General features: G+C 44.5%; 1 protein-coding gene across 4 annotated transcripts in view; it reads left to right on the top strand.

Moving 5' to 3' along the window:
- The window catches only part of NDOR1 (NADPH dependent diflavin oxidoreductase 1), a 390,824-nt gene that overhangs the window by 183 nt on the left and 366,673 nt on the right, over nucleotides 1–23,968 (top strand). For all 4 annotated transcript variants that reach the window (XR_003942469.1, XM_030206227.1, XM_030206230.1 and 1 more), the window contains exon 2: nucleotides 8,175–8,309. Coding sequence is in view for 3 of the 4 variants with exons in the window: in XM_030206227.1 (XP_030062087.1) it covers nucleotides 8,175–8,309 (135 nt within the window). In the remaining variant the exon portion in view is untranslated. The remainder of the gene's footprint in view (nucleotides 1–8,174; nucleotides 8,310–23,968) is intronic.

A 23,968-nucleotide genomic window follows, 5' to 3' on the forward strand; every position in this document is an offset into this window, starting at 1 on the left:
CGGGAATTTTCCCAGCAACTGTCTCTCTGTTGGGTGCTACAGTTCAAGAACTGTACTCTGCTGGCGTTCCCAGGTCCATTTGGTAGACAAGAGACAAGACATCTGTGCAGAATGAAAAGCTACCATTAGTCCATGTATCCCGCCGGTGAAGACTGGGCTGACTTTAGAGAACGAAATGGGGAAGGGGCGTGTGAGGGAACAGAACATGAGGGAAGGAGCGAGCTTGGGGAGGAAAGAAGAGGTTGTGGCTGTGGGGTATAAGGGAAAGGGCAGTGTTTGGGGAGAGTGATTGCAAGGTTGAATGACAGGGGGAAGGAAGAGGGATAAAAGAGTGAAGGGAAGAGCAGGCCTGGTGTTAGATAATCAGGGGCCCAGGGCAGAAACTGGAGAGGGGTCCCCAATGCCGGTCTGCAGGCTATTCTTTCTTCAACATGAGTCAGCCCTGGGGAAGAGGAAGAATACAAAAGAGTGGAAAGTCCAAGAAAGATAAAAGCATACCTGCTCTCTCCCCCTCATCTTTAATTTTGTCTTAAAAAGTAGGATCCTTAGTGTAAAGATCAGTGTAATAAAATGGGGAATATCTTGGCCTCTGACCTGGAGTCAGCTGGTTACTTTTACTCAGGGCTTTTTTTGAAGGGGTACTGAGTACCGGCACCTTTTCCATTGTCTGCTAAAATTGACCCATGGGTCCCCAAGTTTTAAAGAAAGAGCTCAGGCTCTATATAACAATTCTGCCTTGTCATAGATTTTGTGACTGGTTGCAGGGAGCAGGGTTGCCAGGTGGAAAATTTTTTTCCAGCCCGATCGAGCCCAAAAAACAGCCCAAAACCCGCCCTGACACCCCCACCCCCGCGTCATCACGCCCGCCCCCCGCCGTCATCAACCCCGCCCCTGCCGTCACTGGCCCCGCCTTCCACGTCACCGGCCCCGCCTCCCCGTCATCGGCCCCGCCTCCCACGTCATCGGCCCCGCCTCCCACGTCATCGGCCCCGCCTCCCCGTCATCGGCCCCGCCTCCTACGTCATCGGCCCCGCCTCCCACGTCACTAACCCCGCCCAAAACGTCATTAACCCCACCCAAAAACGTCACTAACCCCGCCCCCCCGCGGCCGAAAAAACCGCACTGAAGGCCAAAAACAGCCCAAAAAACCGCAACCCGCCGCGGGCAAAAATTTCCCGCGGCGGGTCGCGGAAAACCGCCCAATTGGGCGGTAATACCGCCCACCTGGCAACACTGGCAGGGAGCCTGGCTATTGTAGGGAGGGTTTCTCAGTGATCACCCCACCCCCTTAAGGGTGGCCTGGCATTTGAGTACCGGCACCTTTTTTGCTAGAAAAAATGCACTACCTTTGCTACAAACCTTAATTCATAGCCTAGTTTATTTATCCCAGGCCCTAGCACAGTCTCTCTCCCTGCTCATAGTATTCAGGGACTTGTAGTCCTGGTGCTTTTCTACAAATCCTATAAAGTGCTGAAATACTTTAAAAATTTGTACTGATCTAAATCTCTTGGGTATAAGAACCAATGTATGAATAAATGCTGATGCTGGAAGGCTGTAATCAATGGAATGATTCTGAGAGAAGAGTTGACACTCTGTAGGAGTATTTACCTGAGATCTCACCTTTGCTGGTCTTGGCCTATACAGCCATTCTGTTATAACAATATGGATGTTACAGCCTGTGCCTGCATCCATCAGAAACCAACTTTGTTGCAAAGGAAAATTACTGCTGAGCATTGCAAGATTACTTCATCCAAGGACATATTCTTTGATTGGGTAACTGGAGAATTGAATCATCGACGTGCTATAGACGTAATCTACTTAGATTTTAGCAAAGCTTTTGACACGGTTCCACACAGGAGGCTCTTAAATAAACTAGATAAGCTGAAGATAGGTCCCGAAGTGGTGAACTGGTTTAGGAACTGGTTGACGGACAGACGACAGAGGGTGGTGGTAAATGGCGTTCACTCGGAGGAGGGAAAGGTGAGTAGTGGAGTGCCTCAGGGATCGGTGCTGGGGCCGATTCTGTTCAATATATTTGTGAGTGACATTGCCGAAGGGTTAGAAGGTAAAGTTTGCCTATTTGCGGATGATACTAAGATTTGCAACAGAGTGGACACCCGGGAGGGAGTGGAAAGCATGAAAAGGGATCTGAGGAAGCTAGAAGAATGGTCTAAGGTTTGGCAATTAAAATTCAATGCGAAGAAATGCAAAGTGATGCATTTAGGGAGTAGAAACCCACGAGAGACTTATGTGTTAGGCGGTGAGAGTCTGATAGGTACTGAGGGGGAGAGGGATCTTGGGGTGATAGTATCCGAGGATCTGAAGGCGACGAAACAGTGTGACAAGGCGGTGGCCGTAGCGAGAAGGTTGCTAGGCTGTATAGAGAGAGGTGTGATCAGCAGAAGAAAGGAAGTGTTGATGCCCCTGTACAAGTCGTTGGTGAGGCCCCACCTGGAGTATTGTGTTCAGTTTTGGAGGCCGTACCTTGCGAAGAATGTTAAAAAAAATAGTAGCGGTGCAAAGAAAAGCTACGAGAATGGTATGGGATTTGCGTTCCAAGACGTATGAGCAAAGACTTGCTGACCTGAACATGTATACCCTGGAGGAAAGGAGGAACAGGGGTGATATGATACAGACGTTCAAATACTTGAAAGGAGGGCAGACTTATACGGTCTGTGCCAGAGCCAGAGCCGGTGATGGGAGGCGGGACTGGTGGTTGGGAGGCGGGAAATTCTGCTGGGCAGACTTGTACGGTCTGTGCCCTGAAAAAGGCAGGTACAAATCAAGGTAAGGTATACACATATGAGTTTATCTTGTTGGGCTTACTGGATGGACCATGCAGGTCTTTTTCTGCCGTCATCTACTATGTTACTATGTTAGCAAACTAGCCCAGTTATCTCCTGGGAAGATTGGACATGGCTCCAGGAGTATGGGATCAGACAGGGGAGTTTGCATTCCACGACAACAAAGGCTCACTTTATGACCAAGAAACTGGCTGGACATTATGACACCGTCCGTGATTGATCCACAGGTATCATCTGACCGATGGATGCCAAAAAGTTTGGACTGAAGAGAGGAAGGAGAGGAGAGACGACTGGAAGACTTGCAGGTGGATAGAAGGCTCGTAAGAGCCAGAGACTGATTTTCCTAAACACCAGTGAACTGCATGCCTTGTAATCAGCTCACAAGGCTATCTCAGCTACAATATCAGGCCTTACCTAAAGACTATGCCTGCTGCATCCAGAATTCAAATCTCAGACTTTATTCCTGGATTGAGAGACTCGCTGAGAATTCAGCTCGAGTCTAAAGGGAGAAATCCGCTTTCTTACCATTGGAAGTCTGCCACAGACTGCGGGTTGAGATAACAGGATTTGCTACCTATGTTCAGGGGGATAATTAGTTCTTTGTTTTACATAACATAGTAACATAGTAGATGACGGCAGAAAAAGACCTGCACGGTCCATCCAGTCTGCCCAACAAGATGAACTCATGTGTATACCTCACCTTGATTTGTACCTGTCTTTTTCAGGGCACAGACTGTATAAGTCTGCCCAGCACTATCCCCTCCTCCCAACCATCAGCCCCGCCTCCCACCACCGGCTCTGGCACAGACTGTATAAGTCTGCCCAGCAGTATTCCCCGCCTCCCAATCACCAGTCCCGCCTCCCACCACCGGATCTGGCACAGACCGTATAAGTCTGCCCACCACTATCTTCGCCTCCCAACCACCAACCCCTCTTCCCCCCACCAGCTCCGCCACCCAATTTTGGCTAAGCTTCTGAGGATCCATTCCTTCTGCACAGGATTCCTTTATGTATATCCCACGCATGTTTGAATTCCGTTACTGTTTTCATCTTCACCACCTCCCGCGGGATGGCATTCCAAGCATCCACCACTCTCTCTGTGAAAAAATACTTCCTGACATCTTTTTTGAGTCTGCCCCCCTTCAATCTCATTTCATGTCCTCTCGTTCTACCGCCTTCCCATCTCCGGAAAAGATTTGTTTGCGGATTAATACCGTTCAAATATTTGAACGTCTGTATCATATCACCCCTGTTCCTCCTTTCCTCCAGGGTATACATGTTCAGGTCAGCAAATCTCTCCTCATACGTCTTGGAACGCAAATCCCATACCATTCTCGTAGCTTTTCTTTGCACTGCTTCAATTTTTTTTTACATCCTTAGCAAGGTACGGCCTCCAAAACTGAACACAATACTCCAGGTGGGGCCTCACCAACGACTTGTACAGGGGCATCAACACTTCCTTTCTTCTGCTGGTCACACCTCTCTCTATACAGCCTAGCAACCTTCTCGCTACGGCCACCGCCTTGTCACACTGTTTCGTCGCCTTCAGATCCTCGGATACTATCACCCCAAGATCCCTATCCCCCTCAGTACATATCAGACTCTCACCGCCTAACACATACGTCTCTCGTGGGTTTCTACTCCCTAGGTTCATCACTTTGCATTTCTTCGCATTGAATTTTAATTGCCAAACCTTAGACCATTCTTCTAGCTTCCGCAGATCTTTTTTCATGTTTTCCACTCCCTCCCGGGTGTCCACTTGGTTACAAATCTTAGTATCATCTGCAAATAGGCACACTTTACCTTGTAACCCTTCGGCAATGTCACTCACAAATATATTGAACAGAATCGGCCCCAGCACCGATCCCTGAGGCACTCCACTACTCACCTTTCCCTCCTCCGAGCGAACTCCATTTACCACCACCCTCTGGCGTCTGTCCGTCAACCAGTTCCTAATCCAGTTCACCACTTCGGGACCTATCTTCAGCCCATCGAGTTTATTTGAGAGCCTCCTGTGGGGAATCGTGTCAAAAGCTTTGCTAAAATCTAAGTAGATTACGTCTATAGCATGTTGATGATTCAATTCTGCAGTTACCCAATCAAAGAATTCAATGAGATTCGTTTGGCACGATTTCCCTCTGGTAAAACCATGTTGTCTCGGATCTTGCAACTTATTGGTTTCCAGGAAATTCACTGTCCTTCAGCATCGCTTCCATTACTTTCCCAATAACCGAGGTGAGGCTTACCGGCCTGTAGTTTCCAGCTTCTTCCCTATCACTACTTTTGTGAAGAGGGACCACCTCCGCCGTTCTCCATTCCCTTGGAAACTCTCCCGTCTGCAAGGATTTATTAAACAAATTTTTAAGAGGACCCGCCAGAACCTCTCTGAGCTCCCTCAATATTCTGGGGTGGATCCCATGGCTTTGTCCACCTTTAGCTTTCCAAGTTGTTCATACACACTCTCTTCTGTGAACGGTGCTATATCCACTCCATTCTCAAATGTACTTTTGCCAGTCCCTCGTGGTCCTCCAGGATTTTCTTCAGTGAAAACAGAACAAAAGTATCTATTTAGCAAATTGGCCTTTTCTTCATCATTATCTACATAGCGGTTCGCTGTATCTTTTAGTCTCACAATTTCCTTTTTAGTCATTCTCCTTTCACTGATATACCTGAAGAAAGTTTTGTCGCCCCTCCTTACATTTCTAGCCATTTGTTCTTCTGCTTGCGCCTTCGCCAGACGTACCTCTCTCTTGGCTTTTTTTCAGTTTCATCTGGTATTCCTCCCCGTGTTCCTCTTCTTGAGTTTTTCTATATTTCAGGAACGCCAATTCTTTAGCCTTTATTTTCTCAGCCACTTGCTTGGAGAACCATGTTGGTTTCCTTTTTCTCTTGCTTTTATTTACTCTCCTTACATAAAGGTCTGTGGCCCTATTTATTACTTTTTTTCAGCCTGGACCACTGTCCTTCCACTTCTTGTACGTCCTCCCAGCCCATCAGCTCCTTCCTTAGGTATTCCCCCATTTTACTAAAGTCAGCACGCTTGAAATCCAGGACTTTGAGTTTAGAGTGGCCGCCCTCCACTTCAGCTGTCATATCAAACCAAACCGTTTGATGGTCACTGCTTCCCAGGTGTGCACCCTCTCGGACATTTGACACACTATCCCCATTTGTGAGCACCAGATCCAGCGTCGCTCCCTCCCTCGTGGTTTTTGTCACCATTTCTCTGAGTAGAGCACTTTGGAAAGCATCCACGATCTCTCTACTTCTTTCTGAATTCGCAGACGGAACCTTCCAATCTACATCCGGCAGATTGAAATCTCCCAGCAACAGCACCTCTCTCTTCTTTCCCAACTTTTGAATATCCACGATCAGGTCTTTATCTAATTTCTCTAATTGTGTCGGAGGTCTGTAAACAACACCCACGTGGACAGAGGTTCTATCATCTCTCTTTAAGGTGATCCATATTGCTTCTTCCTTTCCCCAGGTCCCTGTCATTTCAGTCGCTGTGATCTCATTTCTCACATATAGAGCTACTCCTCCACCTTTACGGCCCTCTGTATCCTTCCTAAATAGATTATAGCCTGGTATGTTTGCATGGGAATCATTGAGCCACGTGTCTGTGATTGCAACAAAATCTAAGTCTGCCTCCAACATCAAGGCTTGAAGGTCATGAACTTTATTGCTTAGACTACGAGCATTTGTGGCCATCACTTTCCATCTATATTTCCTGGTATGTGTTTCAACATTAATGATTTGGGGGTGTCTTTTCACTTTGGGTGCCTTCATATCTTTTTGTTCCAACTTCATTGCTTTTTCCTCTGCCTCAGTTCTATTTTCAGAAACATCACAGTGCTGTAATGGAGCGAAAGAATTCTATAGGGGCAACACTTGTGCGGGTGGATGCTTTTGTGTCACATGATGAAGTCTGCCTGAGCCCACCGTGAACCATCTATTCTTAAGTGGTTTTATTCTTTGAGGCAGTGGTGAGAAGTTATGATTCTGTGCAGTCCTAGAAGCTGCTTTAAGTGTATCCAATTCTTGCATTACTTTACTGAGCTCCTGTTTTGTCTTTGACAGATGGGTTTTATGTCATGACTTATGGTCTATGAATTTAGCTGCTAACGGTATTTTGCATAAGACGTGTGGTGTAACTTCTAATGCTAAACAGGATATCAGTATTGTGATTGGTTGTGTAATCACTCATTTAGTTAGTCCATTAGGATAATCTTATTTCACTATCTATATTTTGGTGATAATCTATTTTTATAGTAAGGATTTTGTATTTTGCTTGGCATTTTACTGTAGAACTATTTATAAATATATTTGTTTAGCTAATAAATAATATATGTATTCCATCCGTGGCATTGTTCCTTTTTCCAGCACAGCTAGCTTGTCAGTGGGCCAAAGAGGTACGCTTCCCTAGACACGAGGCCAGAATAATTGCTATTTAGTAGTGTTCTGACAACTCCTGCTCAGGGCCTGGATTTATGCATAGACAACTGTGTAGTGTGCCAAATACTGAAAGGAACCTTCTGCCACTTACTTTTGGGCTATGCCAATGTTGCTTCAAAGAGGCACCACTAGAGTAGTCTAGTCCAACATCCTAATCCCTGCTTTTCATTGCCCAGGGGACCCCCTCCCCCCTCAGCTCTCCAAGCTCCAGAGGCAGATCCCTGCCCTCACTCTTGGGTTCTGCCAATGCGTGCCACAATCTTAAATCTGGTCTTCTCAGATTAAAGTTTCCATCCTTAACTAGCCTTTTAGATCTAGGATTTGTGATTTTGTGTCAGACTAAAAATCCTAGAATGCGGAGAACAGACTTTGTAGAGGATCCCTGCCAGCCAAGATATTAATTTTTAACTCGGGGGGGGGGGGGGGGGAAGGGCGGGAAGGAAGGTGTCCTGGGAAGAAGTGTTTGGGCTCACCCAGTCCTCCCCTGAGCCTTCCCACAAATTAACTTATGGCAGTGGTACTGGTCTTGAATAAACATGATTGTAGTGCTTAGAATAAATATTTGGGCATTGGTGGTAAATGTAGCATAGGATATTAGTTGATGCTGTTTTCTATTTCTAAAATAGCAAGGTCCATAGTTCTTGTGTGTGCATGTGTGATCGCTGTTGTAGCCTAAAGATCTCTGCTATTTTTTGTTTTTTTGTTACATTTGTACCCCGCGCTTTCCCACTCATGGCAGGCTCAATGCGGCAGGCAATGGAGGGTTAAGTGACTTGCCCAGAGTCACAAGGAGCTGCCTGTGCCGGGAATTGAACTCAGTTCCTTAGTTCCCCAGTACCAAAGTCCACCACCCTAACCACTAGGCCACTCCTCCACTAGTCTCACTAGGCCCTGTCTTTATCACCCCTTCCCCTACAGATGGCAGAACGGAGGTTGTTAGTGCTGTTTGGCAGCCAGACTGGGACAGCAGAAGATATGGCTGAGAGGATTGGACGGGAGGCTAAACGTCGACACTTTGCATGCAGGGTGGAGGCGCTAGACAGCTACTGTGTGGTGAGTTACCCTGTATGTGAGCCTTTCTCTTATTTAAGGTGAATGCAGCAAATGAATCTGCCCTATGTTCTGCTTAAGGACAGTTTAGAGATGTGTAAAGGGTCCACTGTTCAGGGGATAACTCACACGGCTGCCAATGTCGTCTTGAACACATGCTCAGTGTTACTGATTGGTCATGCATGCCTTGAAACAGCACACGGTAGCGAAACTTTGCCCACAGTAGGTGTGACTGTCTCTTTTTGCACGTGCTCAGTGTTACTGATTGGTCATGCACAACTTGAAACAGCCCACAGTAGCAAAACTTTGGCCACAGTTGGTGTGACTGACTCTTTTTGCACGTTTGTGTCTACTACTAACTCAAAAGCTAAGTTTTTTTTTTTTTTCTTCACGTTTTTGGGATGGATCCATGTAAAATTAGATTTTCCTGTGGAGTTTTTAGCAAGATTTAAAGAGAAAAGGGTTTTTTATGCCGATGAAGAAAGTTGGACCTGTTTTACTTCTCTTTACCCTATTAATATATACTGGGTGGAGTTCGGGGCACAAAGGCTTTTCCGCTTTCTCATATTTTGCACTCCACAGGAATATAGTACTATTTTAAGTATCTTGCAGTTTATACAAGAGAGGTTCTGCCTTTGTATTTTGTTAATTAAATACTCTTTTATCCTCATTTTGTTGAATACAGATAGGGACATTTTCTGAAGTATACATGTATTTTTGTTGCTAAATAGGAAATAAATTTACAATTTTAAAGTTTGCCCAGAGCATGCCCCCTCAAATCTCTCTGTGCTGTGGGTATATACACATAGGTAGTGGCTTTTGTAAAATTGCCACTGAATGTGTATGCCCATTTACACTTGTAAGTGGTAGCTAAACCTTCCAAAATTACTTTCTTAGAGCCCATGATAGATGATTTCAGAAGAAGCTCTAGTGTGTGGCTCCTGGCCTTGGGACCGTTGCTGTGGTGACCAGACTAGGAACAGTTGAAGGGAGGATCTTTTCAAATATGGGAAAACTCCCTGCATATTTATGAATGAAGATTCCTGGGCCCAGTGTTGGTTCCGATTGAACAGGAAGAAAAAAGGAGAAAGGAGACCTATCGAACCAAAAAGAAAATGAGCTGAAAAGTGTGAATGTGGGATTTAGTGGGTAGTAACAGGGTGGGGTGTGAGTGTGTGTTTGAGGTGTTTGTGGGTGTGTAAACCTTCCTTTCCACTCACTCCTCTTTCCCCTCTTTGTTCTCACCTTCCTCTTCCTCTCCGTCTCCTTTCATATTCATTCTACTACTACTGCTCTGACCTGCACTGCTGCAGTTGGGTCACATTTTGAGTCAGAGGGGTCGGACCTCATTGACTTATCAGACTCAATCACACTGCTGTGCATATGCAGAAACAAACGGTGGATAGACTAACACAGAGAGGCAGGAATTCCTTCAACAAGAGGAACTATTGTTTTTGTGTGAAAAATGTCTGGAAAAAAAGAAGAAATTAGGAAAGAGGTTTGAGTATTTACATAGATGAAATTTTAGAGGGTCAAAAGAGGGTTGAATACAAGGCAAGGAGCAGAAACTGGCAGTATGACTGCATCAGGTTTCCAGAAAGGCTTAATATGCACAGTGATCCAGGTTACAATTCAAACATTAAAGGTTTTATTGTATCAGGTTTCTAAGAAGGCTGAGGTAATCTGTCTAACTCTAACCATTAATGAGCCTCACTGACTTTCAAGGATCAATGTATCTACGGGATGAAGAATATACTCCTAGTTGTAGATTGTGTTCACAGGGGAAAGGTTTGCCGATGTTCTTTGATAGGAGAGTGTCATCCTGGGAATTTAAAAGAAGATGGCATTTTTAGTAAGAACATAAAAATATAAGAATTGCCAGGCTAGGTCAGACCAAAAGTCCATCAAGCTTAGTATTCTGTTTTCAACAGAGACCAATCCAGGTCACATATATCTGGCAGGATCCCAGAAAGCAAATAAATTCCATGCTGCTTATTCTAGGGATAAGAATGGATTTCTTCAAGCCCCCCTTAATAATGGTTTCTGGACATTAAAATCCAGCAGTAAGTTCCAGAATTTAATTATGCATTGTGTAAACGCATATTTTCTCTGATTTTTTTTTTTAATCATTACTTAGTTACTTCATTACATGCCCCATAGTCTTTCAGCTTTTTGAAAGTAAACAGCAAACTCAGAACTCTGGAATCCTGCTGCCAGATGGGCTAAGACGTTGCCAGGACTGTTTAATTAAAGGATTAAAGCCTGGATATTTCAGCAGGCACATCTTGCAGAGTAAGAGGGGGCTGGTTACTAATTGAGCTGTTGGGAGTGACATGATTATAATTGATATAATTTTCCTGCTGGGACAGAATTTTCCTGCTGGGACAGACCAAAGGTCCATCAAACCCAGTGTCTTGTTTCCAATAGGGGCCAAGCTAGACCACAAGTACCTAGTAGAGATCCAAAAAGTAGCAAGATTCCATGGTACTTAACCTCAGAGATATGCGGTGGGTTTCTCAGGTCTACCTTAATAAAGATTTATGGGCTTTTACTCTAGGAATTTGTCTAAACCATCCTTAAATCTAGCTACATTAACTGCTTTAACCACTTGCTCTGACAGTGAGTTCTAGAGTTTAACTGTTCCTTGAGTGAAAAAAATATTTTCTCCTATTTGTAAACAATTGATTTGTGTTTACCTGTTCCATTCTATTCAGAATGTTATAGATCTCTATCATATTTTCCCTCAGCCGTCTCCTTAGCTTTTCCTCATATGAGAGTCGTTCCATCCCTTTAATCATTCTGGTTGTCCTTCTTTGTATCTTTTTTGAGATGTGGTGACCAGAATTGCACACAGTACTCAAGATGTGTGATCTCACCAAGGAGTGATACAGGGCATTATGATACTCTTTGTTGTATTCTCTTTTCCTTTCCTAATAACTCCTAACATTTTGTTAGTTTTTTGGCTGCTATCGCACACTGAGCAGAAGATTTCATCATATTGCCCACAATGACATCTAAATCATCTTCCTAAATGGAAACAGGATGCTAGGAATTATTAGGAAAGGGATGGAAAATAAGATTAAGAATATTATAATGCCTCTGTATTCAGCTTGAGTGTTGTGTTCAATTCTGGTTGCTGTACCTCAAAGAGGATGTAGGAGAGTTGGAGAAGATTCAAGGAAGAGCAACCAGAATGATAAAGGGGATGGAACTTTTCCCATATGAGGAAAGGCTGAAGAGGTTAGGGCAAGGAAGGCAATTTCCAGAGAGTTCTTCTCCTTTGGTTCTGTCTGCCGTGCCATCAAGGTAGCTCAGGATAAAATTCCTAGGAAACAGGTAGGAGTAATTCTCCCAAAACATATTTACCCAGCAAGGTCTCAGGGGTACAGTGCAGAGGTCAGTGATAAATTCCATTAAACGTTTCCAAAAGGTTAGAGTTCCTGGACAGAACCAGAACATGTGTCCCGATTTGCCTGCTCGAGTACACTTAGGACATGCATCCAAAGGCACCAGGCCAGCCCAAAAGGCACTTTGAGGAGAGATGTACAAACATCCAATGTGCTCCCTCACTGCACATTGGAATAGATTTTTGTTATGGCTCACAAGCAGGCTTGCAAACAACTTTCATCCAATTCAGTCTCCAAATCTGTATTCTACTGAGCGACAATGCAAGCAAAATGAATATTTGGAGTGGTTTCCAAAATACATTTTTGATGATAAGATAAATGGATTGTGAGTTGTAAGCCTAAGGTGTATGCAGTAGACAGAGTATCCTGCACATCGTCACAAATATGTTCCCATGGCAAGCTCCGAACATACTGTTTAAGTTGTAAATAAGCGAAATGATCCACAGCTGGAAGTTGATAACTGTTCTTGCAGGTCAGAAAAGTTGAAGCTTGCTGTCCTCAGTAAGGTGGAACATAAGGATAGAGCCGGGTGGACTTCTACTTGTTATATCCCAGAAATGACAAAGAAAGACTCGTGATAAAGTATATAATATAACATTCATTGTTGATTTAATCATGAATTGATGAGTGTGACGGTTGGGCATACTGGATGGGACCGTTCAGGTCTTTATCTGCCATCACTTACTGTGTTACTATATGTAATCACCTGCGATAAGAACCTTATACCTTTTAAGTTCTCAGCTGTGAAAAGTCTTAGAATCTGTGCCCGGGGGAAAATCCGGGTTATGATGAATGATCAAGAACGATGTCACAGCTGTAGAAAACTGATACATTCTACAAAGCCATCTCCAAACAGATCGCAGCTGATGATGAGAGACCACAATCCTTGAGTTCCTTAGGGAGAGCATGCCCTGTTGTATGAAGCAAACAACTGAAATGCATATGTGGTGCAATATTGGTCTCAAAGTTAGACACAGAAAAATGTTCAGTAGCCCAGTACCAATCATTGATATGCCTCATACTGCATGCCACTGACATACCTCAGGTTCAACAGTCTCAATCCCCCTTGAGTCTTAGGCATCTGAACCACTGCCATAGACAAGCGTGCTCTTTTCCCATTTCATAAATAGGCCTGCAGCATGTGGTGGACCTGTTTTTCATCCTTCAACTTGATACAATGGAAGCATTTGAAAAATATATAAAAAGCATGGAGCATGCATCATTTTTAACAGACTGACATGGTCCATAAGGGACACCAGATAGGCCCTCCACAACTCTAATTCATGTCTAAAATTCTGAATCAGTGGAGGCACATTCCTAGCATATAAATAGGTAAGGTTAGATGGGATCATGACCAAGATATTTAAGCTGTCCCTCTGCCCAGATAAGTGGAAAATGGCCCCTCCAACCAGTGCAAACCTCCTCTGGCAATGCCAATGCTTGAGATTTGGATGCATTTAAGCTAAAGCCAGACAATTCCCCATGGGTTTGAACTAAGTATAACATCCTGTTCAACGAATCTGGCAAGTTGGTTAAGGTCAACAACTGGTCATCTGCAAAGGTTAACACTTTTGTAACAGAGGGACCCAGATAAACTGCAGGAACTCCATGATCAGAATGCAGAACACATAGTCAGGGCCGGTCTTAGGCAGAGGCAACCAAGGCGACCGCATAGGGCCCCGCGCCTAAGGGGGCCCCGCACGGCGCGCCTAAGGGGGCCCCGTGCAGCGCCTCAACTCTGCCTCGCTCGTGCCTCCGCTCTGACCTCCGCCTCTGCTCGCCTTAGTCGCCTGAGATGATCCCCATTTCCGCAGCTCGGCCACTCCGCTCCCGCCACCACCGGCGCGGCATCCACCCCCGGCTTGGGCCTGCTACTAATTGTAGTGGACTTGAACTGAATAATTTCTGGGGAGGGGAGGTTTCATGATAGCATTGTGCTTATTATTTCACTCAGATTTTTTTGTACAAGTTTAGCTTCATTTGTCTTTATTTGAAATTTCGTAAATAAAAAAATGTTCTAAAAATGGAATAATCTTATCAATGGGGTGGAGCTAGGGTGGGGGCGGGGCTAGGGTAGGCGGGGCTAGGATGGGGCCCCACCAAATTGGTTTGCATAGGGCCTTGCACATGCTAAGACCGGCCCTGCACATAGTAAAGGTTCAAGTGACATCACAAACAGCAGGAGGGAGAGAGGGCACCCCTGCCATGTTCCACTAAAAATGGGAAAAGATGTTCTAATCCCATTAATTAAAAGGGCAGCCTGGGGACCCGCATACAGGGCTTGTATTGCCTGATTTAACCCTTCCCAGGATACCCACATAAGAGAGAACCTGGAAGAGAATATCAGAGCGCCTGAAATGCAGGGAACCTGGGGAAAGGAAGAAGCTATATGGATCATCCTAGAAAGAGAAGATGGAACCTGTATCTACAGGGGTGTTATCTTCAGACCTCCGGCACAAATGGAGAAGCTGGACAAGGATCTGATAGAAGATATCCATAAGCTTGGTATAAAAGGGGAGGTGCTGTTGCTGAGAGATTTCAACTTGCCTGATGTGTTTGGGAAGGTCCTGTCAGCAGAATCGGAAAGAAGTAGAGAGATCGTGGATGCCTATCCAAGTGCCTAGTTCAGACAAATGGTGACGGAACCCATGAGGGAAGGGTTGACTGGATCTAGTACTCACAACTGGAGGAAGTATTTCCAGTGATCGAGCGAGTGCCCACCTAGGCAATATTGATCATCACATGATAAGGTTTGATATAAGAGCAAAAGTGTAGTGCAGATGCACAAAACTCAAAGTACTGGATTTCAGCTGTACTGATTTTGATAAAATGGTGGAATACCTGAAGGAGCTGATGGCATGGGCAGGCATAGGTGAAGGGGAAGCGTAATAGTCCAAGCCGAAAGCTGCTTTAAATGTGGCATCTGATCTTTACACAGGGAAAGTAAACAAAACAAGAGAAACAGGATGCCTATATGTGGCTGAAAAAATAAGGCCAAAAGAAGCTTCATTCCAGAAATACAGAAGAACACAACAAGAGGATCATGGAAAAGATTACTGGATTAATCTCAAATAAGAGAAGAGGGAACTACGGTCAGTGACAGCACAGGTGGTGTCAAAAATGGCTAACAATGTAAAGAGAGGTGACAAGACCTTTTTCAAATATTTTGAGGAAAGGAGAACAGCTAGGAATGGAATTGTAAGACTGAAAGATGCTGAGAATAGCTATGTGTTGAGTGATGAGACTACAGTGAACATGCTAAATACTTCTCTTTGGTGTTAACATAAGAACATAAGAGTAGCCATACTGGGTCAGACCAATGGTCCATCTAGCCCAGTATCCTGTTTCCTAACAGTGGCCAAGCCAGGTCACAAGTACTTGGCGGAAACCCAAATCGTGGCCACACTCCATTCTACAAATCCCAGGGCAAGCAGTTGCTTTCCATGTCTGTCTCAATAGCAGACTAAGGACTTTTCCTCCAGGAATTTGTCCAAACCTTTTTAAAACTCGGATACGCTAACTGCTATTACCACCTCTGGCAAAGAGTTCCAGAGCTTAACTATTCGTTGAGTGAAAAAATATTTCCTCCTATTTGTTTTAAAAGTATTTCCATGTAATTTCCTCGAGTGTCCCCTAGTCTTTGTACATTTGGAATGAGTAAAAAATTGATTTACTTCTACTCATTCTACGCTACTCAGGATTTTGTAGGCCTCAATCATGTCTCCCCTCAGCCGTCTCTTTTCCAGGCTGAAGAGCCCTATCCTCTTTAGCCTTTCCTCATACTAGTTGAGTTCCATTCCCTTTATCATTTTAGTTGCTCTTCTTTGAACCTTTTTTAATTCAGCTGTATCTTTTTTTGAGATACGGTGACCAGAACTGAATGCAATACTCAAGAGGCATTAACTTAGGAACACATTTCAAGGGTTCCAAGCTAGTGAAATGCCTTCCAGGATTTTCAGCTACCCGATGTACTGATCAAATACTGAAAGTGATCCAAGAAGAGATCAAGGCTTCAAATATTGATGTTGTAATTCACCTGGGGGCAAATGACCTGGCCAACAACAGCAAGTTTACAGCACAGAGAGCGTTCCTGAAGATTGGGGAGGGACTGAAATCTTTGGTTCGGACTGTGGCTTTTTCTGAAGTCCCACAAAACAGTAGATTTCAATAAGTGGCTTGAGTCTTGGTGTAAAGAAGAAGGTTTTAGATATATAGGAGCGTGAGGTAATACATGGAGGAATAACAGGCTGTACTGTAATAATGGACTACATCTTTCTGTGATGGGAAAAAGGATCCTTAGGGAGAAATTCAGACAGTATGTTTCTAGACATTTAAACTAGAAGGCGGGGGTGACAAAAGGAAACAAGGGAATTCAGAAAGTCACCCCCAGAATAAACATGATGTCAGAGGGCAAGGTCATTTAATATATAGAAAAACACCTAACCTCACTAAGCACATAGAAAGCAATGAGCACAAATGCTTGTAGTCTAGGTAAAAAGGTTCAAGACTTGGAATGTTTGAAGAAAAGTTGAATATTTTTGCTATTGCAGAGACGTGGTTCAATGATTCCCATGAATGGGATATGACTATACTGGGCTATAATCTTTTTAGGAAGGATAGAGAGGGCCGAAGAGGTGGAGGAGTGGTGGTGTATGTGAGAGACAATATCAGAGCGGCTGAAATGGGGGGGGAACCTGGGGAAAAAAAAGAAGCTTTATGGATCGTCCTGAAAAGAGAAGATGGAACCTGTATCCCAACATGGGTTATCTACAGACCTCCGGCACAAACGGAGAAACTAGACAAGGATTTGATAGAAGATATTCAAAAGATTGGTATGAAAGAGGAGGTGCTACTGTTGGGAGATTTCAACTTGTCTGATGTGGATTAGAACATCCCGTGTGCGGAATTGGAAAGAAGTAGGGAGATTGTGGACGCCTGTCAAAGTGCCTTGCTCAGACAAATGGTGACGGAACCCACGAGGGATGGGTTGATGCTGAATTTAGTGCTCACGAATGGAGGAAGTGTTTCCAATATCTGGGTGGGTACCCACCTATATAGTGATCATCACACGAAATGGTTTGATAAAAAGGCAAAGACTGAGAGCGGACGCACAAAACTGAAAGTACTGGATTTCAGATGTACTGATTTTGATAAAATGAGGGAATACCTGAAGAAGGAGCTGTTGGAGTGGGAAGGCGTAGAAGAAGTGGAAAATCAGTGGTTCAAGCTAAAGGCTGCTATAATTATGGCGACTGATCTTTACGCGAGGAAAGTAAACAAAAACAAGAGAAACAGGAAGCCTATGTGGTTCTTCAAACAAGTAGCTGAAAAAAATAAGAGCAACAGAGGCTTTGTTCAAGAAATACAAAAGAACTCAACGAGAGGATCACGGAAAAGATTATCGGATTAAACTCAAGGAAGCGAAGAGAGAAATACAGATAGCAAAAGCGGGAGCGGAAGAAAAAATGGCTAAAGATGTTGAGAGGTGACAAGACCTTTTCCAGATATATTGGAGAAAGGAGAAAAGATAGGAATGGAATTACAAGACTGAAAGATAATGAGAGTGGCTATGTGGAGAGTGAGTAGGATAAAGTGAATGTGCTAAACAAGTACTTCTCTTTGGTGTTCACGGAGGAAAATCCTGGTGAAGGACTGCGGTTGGTTGCCGAGGGAATATATGGGACTGGAGTGGATACCGCACTGTTTACGGAAGATAGAGTTTATAAACAGCTGGAGAATCTGAAGGTGGACAAAGCTATTGGGCCGGATGGGATACATCCCAGGATACTGAGGGAGCTCAGGGAGGTCCTTGCGGAACCTCTTAAAGATTTATTTAATTGATCTTTAGAGATGGGAGAGGTTCCGCAGGAGTGGATATGGTCCCTCTTCACAAAAGTGGAGACAGGGAAGAAGTGGGAAACTACAGAACGGTAAGTCTCATGTCAGTGGTAGGAAAAATAATGGAGTCACTGCTGAAAGAAAGGATAGTTAACTTTCTAAAAGGCACGGATTACAGGACCCAAGTCAACATGGCTTTACCAAAGAAAAATCCTGCCAAACGAATCTTATTGACTTCTTTGGCTGGGTGACCAAAGAACTGGATGAAGGACATGCGCTAGGTGGAAGGGCTGAACTTAGGACCGAAAGTGGTGAACTGGATAGGTAACTGGTTGACTGACAGGTGGCAGAGGGTGGTGGTAAATGGAATCTGCTCGGAGGATATGAAGGTGAGCGGTGGAGTTCCTCAGGGGTCGGTTCTGGGGCCTATTCTGTTTAATATATTTGTGAGAGTTATTGCTGAAGGGTTGGAAGGAAAGGTGTGCCTTTTTGCAGATGACACGAAGATAGCCAATAGAGTGGATACCCTGGAGGGAATAGAAACAATGAGAAAGGATCTCCAAAAGTTAGAAGAATGGTCGAGGATCTAGCAGTTAAAATTTAATAATGAGCCCTGTGGACTTAGTATTATTTCCGGTTTCCCTCCTAATACACTTACAACCTGTATAGAAACCTAGTTGTCTTTTTAAATTATAAATTAAACAAAATCTTTCTTTAAATGTATAATATGCTCAGTAATAGGTGCATTGTTATAGAGCTAATGAATAACTTCTCTGACAGCACCAGCAACCTCCATCATAGCACTATGTATCCTTACCTCCCTACCATCTATGCTTTGATTTTTAGTGGATCGTAACCTGCTCTTAGCAACCTTGTCTGTAGATGCTACACTTCTCACAGAGCTTCTGTAAGTAACTGTGCTGTCAGTTCTTCTTCCCAAGGGAAGTATTCCGCAATTCATGCTGACCTCCTTCCAATCTGCTCTTTTACGTGCCAAACAGGATTATTATATCCAACTGACCAACTCTCTTGGCTCTAATCCTCGACTTCTCTTCACCACATTGAACTCTCTCCTCAAGGTGCCCCTCCCCCAACTCCCCCTTCATTATCTCCTCAGACCCTTGCTGAATTCTTTCACAACAAGGTTGAAAAGATAAACCTTGCTTTCTCTACCTCACCACCTCTCCCTCCACTAGTCCGTTCCCCTCTCTCTCCTTCCCCTCATTCCCTTTCCTCCTTTCCTGAAGTTACTATTGAGGAAACTACACTTCTCCTTTCTTCCTCAAAATGTACCACCTGTTCCTCTGATCCCATTCCCACCCACCTTCTTAATGCCATCTCTCCTGCTCTTATTCCTTTTATCTGTCACATTCTCAACCTCTCACTTTCCACTGCGACTGTCCCTGCTGCCTTTAAACATGCTGTGGTCACACCTCTCCTTAAGAAGCCTTCACTCGACCCTACTTGTCCCTCTAATTACCGACCCATCTCCCTCCTTCCTTTTCTCTCCAAATTACTTGAGTGTGCTGTTCACCGCTGCTGCCTTGATTTTCTCTCCTCACATGCTATTCTTGACCCACTACAATCTGGTTTTCGCCCTCTCCACTCAACCGAAACTGCGCTCACTAAAGTCTCCAATGACCTATTACTGGCTAAATCCAGAGGTCAATATTCCATCCTCATTCTTCTTGATCTTTCCACTGCTTTTGACACTGTCGATCATAGCATACTTCTCGATACCCTGTCCTCACTTGGATTCCAGGGCTCTGTCCTTTCCTGGTTCTCTTCCTACCTCTCCCTCTGCACCTTTAGTGTTCACTCTGGTGGATCCTCTTCTACTTCTATCCCTCTGCCTGTCGGCGTACCTCAGGGTTCTGTTCTTGGTCCCCTCCTCTTTTCTATCTACACTTCTTCCCTTGGTTCATTAATCTCATCCCATGGCTTTTCCTACCATCTCTATGCTGATGACTCCCAAATCTACCTTTCTACCCCTGATATCTCACCTTGCATCCAAACCAAAGTTTCAGCGTGCTTGTCTGACATTGCTGTCTGGATGTCTCAACGCCACCTGAAATTAAATATGACCAAAACCGAGCTTCTCATTTTCCCCCCCAAACCCACCTCCCTGCTCCCCCCCCCGTTTTCTATTTCTGTTGATGGCTCTCTCATTCTCCCTGTCTCCTCAGCTCGAAACCTTGGGGTCATCTTTGACTCTTCTCTCTCCTTCTCTGCTCATATCCAGCAGATTGCCAAGACCTGTCGTTTCTTTCTTTACAACATCCATAAAATCCGCCCCTTTCTTTCCGAGCACTCCTCATCCACACCCTTGTCACCTCTCGTTTAGACTACTGCAATCTGCTTTTTGCTGGCCTCCCACTTAGTCACCTCTCCCCTCTCCAGTCGGTTCAAAACTCTGCTGCCCGTCTCATCTTCCGCCAGGGTCGCTTTACTCATACTACCCCTCTCCTCAAGACCCTTCACTGGCTCCCTATCCGTTTTCGCATCCTGTTCAAACTTCTTCTACTAACCTATAAATGTACTCACTCTGCTGCTCCCCAGTATCTCTCCACACTCGTCCTTCCCTACACCCCTTCCCGTGCACTCCGCTCCATGGATAAATCCTTCTTATCTGTTCCCTTCTCCACTACTGCCAACTCCAGACTTCGCACCTTCTGTCTCGCTGCACCCTACGCCTGGAATAAACTTTCTGAGCCCCTACGTCTTGCCCCTTCCTTGGCCACCTTTAAATCTAAAGCCCACCTCTTTAACATTGCTTTTGACTCGTAACCACTCGCCTCCACCTACCCTCCTCTCTTCCTTCCCGTTCACATTAATTGATTTGATTTGCTTACTTTATTTATTTTTTGTCTATTAGATTGTAAGCTCTTTGAGCAGGGACTGTCTTTCTTCTATGTTTGTGCAGCGCTGCGTATGCCTTGTAGCGCTATAGAAATGCTAAATAGTAGTAGTAGTAGTAGTAGTTGGTACAATCAATGGTGCTAAGCCACCTAGATTACTGCAACACAATTTATGCCGGATGCAAAGAACAAATCATCAAGAAACTCCAGACTGCCCAAAACACAGCAGCCAGACTCATATTTGGAAAAATGAAATTCGAAAGCGCCAGGCCCCTGAGAGAAATTGCACTGGCTCCCACTCAGGGAAGTATTGCGTTTAAGGTCTGTACTCTAGTTCATAAAATCATTCACGGCAAGGCCCCGGTCTACATATCAGACCTCATAGACTTACCACCCAGGAATACAAAAAGTTCATCACGCACATTCCTGAATCTCCATTACCCCAGCTGCAAAGGACTAAAATATAAATCAACATATGCGTCCAGCTTCTCCTACATATGTACCCAACTATGGAATGCGCTACCATATGCCATAAAAACAATACATGACGTAACAAACTTCCGAAAATCACTAAAAACCAACCTGTTCAACAAGGCATACCACAACGATCCATCCTAAATTCCAGTCAACGAAACTTATACCAGAACCGGACATAACCAAACTCTCTAAAACTGATTGCCTCATCAACTGTTACGAATGAACTTTAACGCTACACCACTCTCTCTCTTATCCTGATAATGAACTCTTTATACCTGACTGCTAATCTGCTTGTTCTCTTATGAACATTCAACGTATTACCAATTTGTATTTCCTCATGCCGGAAATGGCGATCGCCATTACGGAATAATGTAAGCCACGTTGAGCCTGCAAATAGGTGGGAAAATGTGGGATACAAATGCAACAAATAAATAAATTTATTGACAAAAGTTTTTAAAGTTTTTAAAGAAAAGTCCACTTATCTCGTAGGGATGTGTTGTCTCTCTATAGTGCCATGGGTAGGCTGGAGCTCAAATCATTTGCTCATTTTTTTTCATTTTCCTTTTGCTTGTGATGTGCTCCCCGTTTCCCTCAGTGATATTCAGCGTGTTCCCTATCATGGTAATTCTGTTCCCATTCCCAGCATGCTCGCATGTTTGGCGTTGCACGTCGTCAGGGGAATGAATGACCTGAAATAAAACAGATTTTTATTTTCTCACTCACTATTACACTTTATGCCCTCTATTTATCTTTTAAGTCATTAATCCAAATCTATTTACTTACATTTTTTTGCTGCCCTGTGGTATGGACCGAATAACAGTCCGCCCCAGGTAGGTAGGATGCCGGTGCATGCGCAGTCTCACATCAAATTCCCACCCACAGTTTAAATACCCTTAGAGGTGTGTCACCGCCCACCTGTCAGTCTCTTTATTTAAACCCTTCGGGGCTGTGGTCTGCCAGATCTGTGCTTCTTTATGTAAAAGGCTTGTGGTGATGTTGCCCCCCCACCCCTTGGTAAACAGATCTGTGCTAGAACTACAAATAAAAGATCTTTCTCCTGATGTCCTAATTGTTCCCACTGGCTAACCACAGGTGCTTCTTTTTTTATGAGTTCATAGGTTACTGAGATGTTTCCCTATTCGCTGCTTTATCTTACGTCTGGTCTGGCCAATGTACCATTTTTCACAGGGGCATAGATTCACAGTCAGTCTTCCCCTGTAACTCTACCTTACGCCCTGTGATAGGATGTGTTATGGCTGTAGTGACCTATGCATATTGACAATATGAGCATCTGTTGCAAGTGCTATGACTCCTATTACCCCCTAGATTAGGTGCCTCGTCACGTCTCGAAAGTACTTCTCCTAAATTCTGAGCCCTGGTATATGCAAATCGGGGCTCTACATTTATGCCATGTAAGTTCATCATTGGCCAGTGTTTCATTATGATTTTCTTGATTTGGGTCGCTCTTGAGGAGAAAGGTAACACACAGGTGACATTAGTATTCTGTACTGGGGTAGCTTGCTGAGGTCACAGGAGCCACTATCTGTGAGAATTAGTTGCTCTTTTAATAGTCTTTTTGGGATATGCCCGTTGTAAAAATCTATCTCGTAAATCCTTAGCATGTTGATGAAAGTTTTCTTTAGAGTAGCATAATTTCCTCAATCTCAAGTACTGGCCCACAGGGATACCTTCTTTCTGTGCTGTCGGATGGAAACTGTTATAGTGTAAAATCAAATTTGTATCCGTAGTTTTGAGGTAAAGCTGGGTGTAAAGCTCCCATTCAGGCTTATTTTCGAAAGAGATCGCCCGCGATCTTCCGACACAAATCGGGAGATCGCCGGCGATCTCCTGAAACCGGCCAAATCGGTATAATCGAAAGCCGATTTTGGCTGGCTTCAATTGCTTTCCGTTGCAGAGCTGGCGAAATTTCAAGGGGGCGTGTCGGTAGGGTAGTGAAGGCGGGATGGGGGCGTGCTCATGAGATGGCCGGCTTCGCCCGATAATGGGAAAAAAAAGCCAGGCTTGATGAGCATTTCGCCGGCTTTACTTGGTCCTTTTTTTTTTTTCACGACCAAGCTTCAAAAAGGAGCCCCAAATCACCAAATGACCACAGGAGGGAATCGGGGATGACCTCCCCTTACTCCCCCAGTGGTCACCAACCCCCTCCCACCCAAAAAAAAAATTAAAAAAACATTTTTTCGCCAGCCTATATGCCAGCCTGAAATGTCATACCCTGCTCCATGACAGCAGTATGCAGGTCCCTGGAGCAGTTTTTAGTGGGTGCAGTGCACTTCAGACAGGTGGACCCAGGCCCATCACTTGTGGTGGGTAAATGGGAGCCCTCCAAAACCCCCTGTACCCACATATAGGTGCCCCCCTTCACCCATAAGGGCTATGGTAATGGTGTAGAGTTGTGGGGAGTGGGTTTTGGGGGGGATTTGGGGGGCTCAGCACACAAGGTAAGGGAGCTATGCACCTGGGAGCTATTTTTATTTTTAATTTTTAGAAGTGCCCTCTAGGGTGCCCGGTTGGTGTCCTGGCATGTCATGGGGACCAGTGCACTACAAATGCTAGCTCCTCCCACGACCAAATGCCTTGCATTTGGCCGGGTTTGAGATCGCCAGCACTAGTTTCCATTATGGGCAGAAATGAATGCTGGCCATCTCTAAAGCCGGCCAAAATACTGAGAATTGGCTGGCCCCGACCGTATTATTGAAACGAAAGATGGCTGGCTTATTTTTTATTATAGGTTGGGAACTATGGGCTGCCCCAGCTGCTCTGTGTTTTGGGGTGTCCTCACTTCAATTAAGGGTGAGAATGATAAATGTCTGCAGCTGCTCGTCCCATTTGAAAGCTTGCATTAGCTTTATTGGTGCCTCTTTAAAACAGCTTGCACTTTAGAGGTAGTTCGTTACATTATGGGCTGGTATTTGAAAGAGTTTTAGCTCCAGTTATAGTAAACCTTGTTTTTCCCACTGTATGCTTGTGTACACTTGTTTGTTTGTGGTTTTGTAATTTTTTTTTTTTGGGGGGGGGGGGGGGGAGGGTGAACTTTTTTGCCAATTCTTGAAAGATAACTGGT

The sequence above is a fragment of the Microcaecilia unicolor genome, chromosome 6 (genome assembly GCF_901765095.1).
Source record: "Microcaecilia unicolor chromosome 6, aMicUni1.1, whole genome shotgun sequence".
Lineage (NCBI taxonomy): Eukaryota > Metazoa > Chordata > Amphibia > Gymnophiona > Siphonopidae > Microcaecilia > Microcaecilia unicolor.